General features: G+C 32.9%; 1 protein-coding gene across 1 annotated transcript in view; it reads left to right on the top strand.

Moving 5' to 3' along the window:
- The first annotated feature begins 889 nt into the window (after window positions 1-889).
- Window positions 890-1,418, top strand: part of RABGGTB (Rab geranylgeranyltransferase, beta subunit) — a 16,710-nt gene continuing 16,181 nt past the window's right edge. Inside the window, exon 1 of the mRNA XM_012661040.1 lies at window positions 890-1,126. Coding sequence (XP_012516494.1) covers window positions 938-1,126 — 189 coding nt within the window. The 5' untranslated portion in view covers window positions 890-937. The remainder of the gene's footprint in view (window positions 1,127-1,418) is intronic.

The raw sequence follows: 1,418 nt of genomic DNA, 5'->3' as shown, positions 1-1,418 counted from the left end.
TTTTAAGCTTCAAAGATTAGTTTTCCTCTCTGGGACAATCTTAGTAAAAAATAATAAACAACTTAGTTGTAAATAAATATTTTTCCCAATAATATCCAAACAATTCAAATTACCTACAAATTTGAGGAACGTGTGGTATTCACAAAATCTTAAGTGTTAGGTTGTTTCCATAACCTTGCAGTTAAATACTTAGTAGCAGTCATGAAGTTAAGACAATATGTAACTAAGTACTTTTTTCCACTATCACTTGAAGGGCTGGGGCTTGACTTATTTATGCCTTTTATCTACTGCCCAACCATAAAACTCTGCATTTGGGTTGGTAACTAACTACTCTTACCCAATAGAAAACCTCTGAAATGTAATGTGTTGTGGCTGCAGCAAAAATTTGTGAAATCTTCGTATTTATGTTTATGTCTCATTGATTAGCTGCTGTTTTATCTGGGCATAAACTTATCATTGGCATTCTTAGGTCATTTTGCTTTTCATGTGGCTATGTCATTTACTAATAGATAATAGATTTTCTACAGAGTCCACATGTTAAAGAATGGATGTCTGATAAATATGAAATAGGTACTCTGAAAGAAACATGCTCCCCTAATTTTACAGATGACAAAGGTAGATTCTTCTGACTTATTTTACCTCTGGTCAGCTCTTGGAAGAAACTAAAGCTCTATTTGTATTGTCAGCCAAAGGTGAATTTATCATATGCTTGTTAGGTAATTTTTTTTTTTTTTTTTTTGAGTAATAGTTGTGTCTGAAGATGGCTTCTAACTTTGAGAGCTACAAATTTAAACTCAGTACTGGTTAGTGATAATTGTTAGGGTCAGGAGAAGTAAAAATAGTATGGCTAGTGAGTAAGCTTTATGTGTTTAATCTCTTTAACCTTCACCAATTCAAACTGACACATATAAGAAATTGTGTATTTTAGGAATACTGCATGTCTGAGTATTTAAGAATGAGTGGTATCTATTGGGGTCTGACAGTAATGGATCTCATGGGACAACTTCATCGCATGAATAGAGAAGAAATTCTGACATTTATTAAGTCATGCCAACATGAGTGTGGCGGAATAAGCGCTAGTATCGGACATGATCCTCATCTTTTATACACTCTTAGTGCTGTCCAGGTAAAAACTAATTAAAATTTAACAGTCTTGATGGTTTATCCTCTTATTTGAGAATTGGGAATTGAACCTGTGTATTAGGAAGGTGACAAAATTAGTATCTTAAGACAAAATTTCATTACAAGTGAAATGGTCCTACAAGGTCAGTGATGTAATGGCATGTATTAGCTGAATGCAAACTTGATGTGAGTTCCAATATTACACTGAGACCTTGGAGGGTAAAATTTATATTTTCAGTATATATAACTATTTGACAATCACTAAATGGAGTTATTTAGTTTTGATATTGATTAAG

This window comes from Propithecus coquereli, unplaced genomic scaffold, assembly GCF_000956105.1.
Source record: "Propithecus coquereli isolate 6110/MARCELLA unplaced genomic scaffold, Pcoq_1.0 Scaffold7, whole genome shotgun sequence".
Lineage (NCBI taxonomy): Eukaryota > Metazoa > Chordata > Mammalia > Primates > Indriidae > Propithecus > Propithecus coquereli.
Note: the sequence above shows the minus strand (reverse complement) of the source record. Positions and strands in the feature narration are given on the sequence as shown.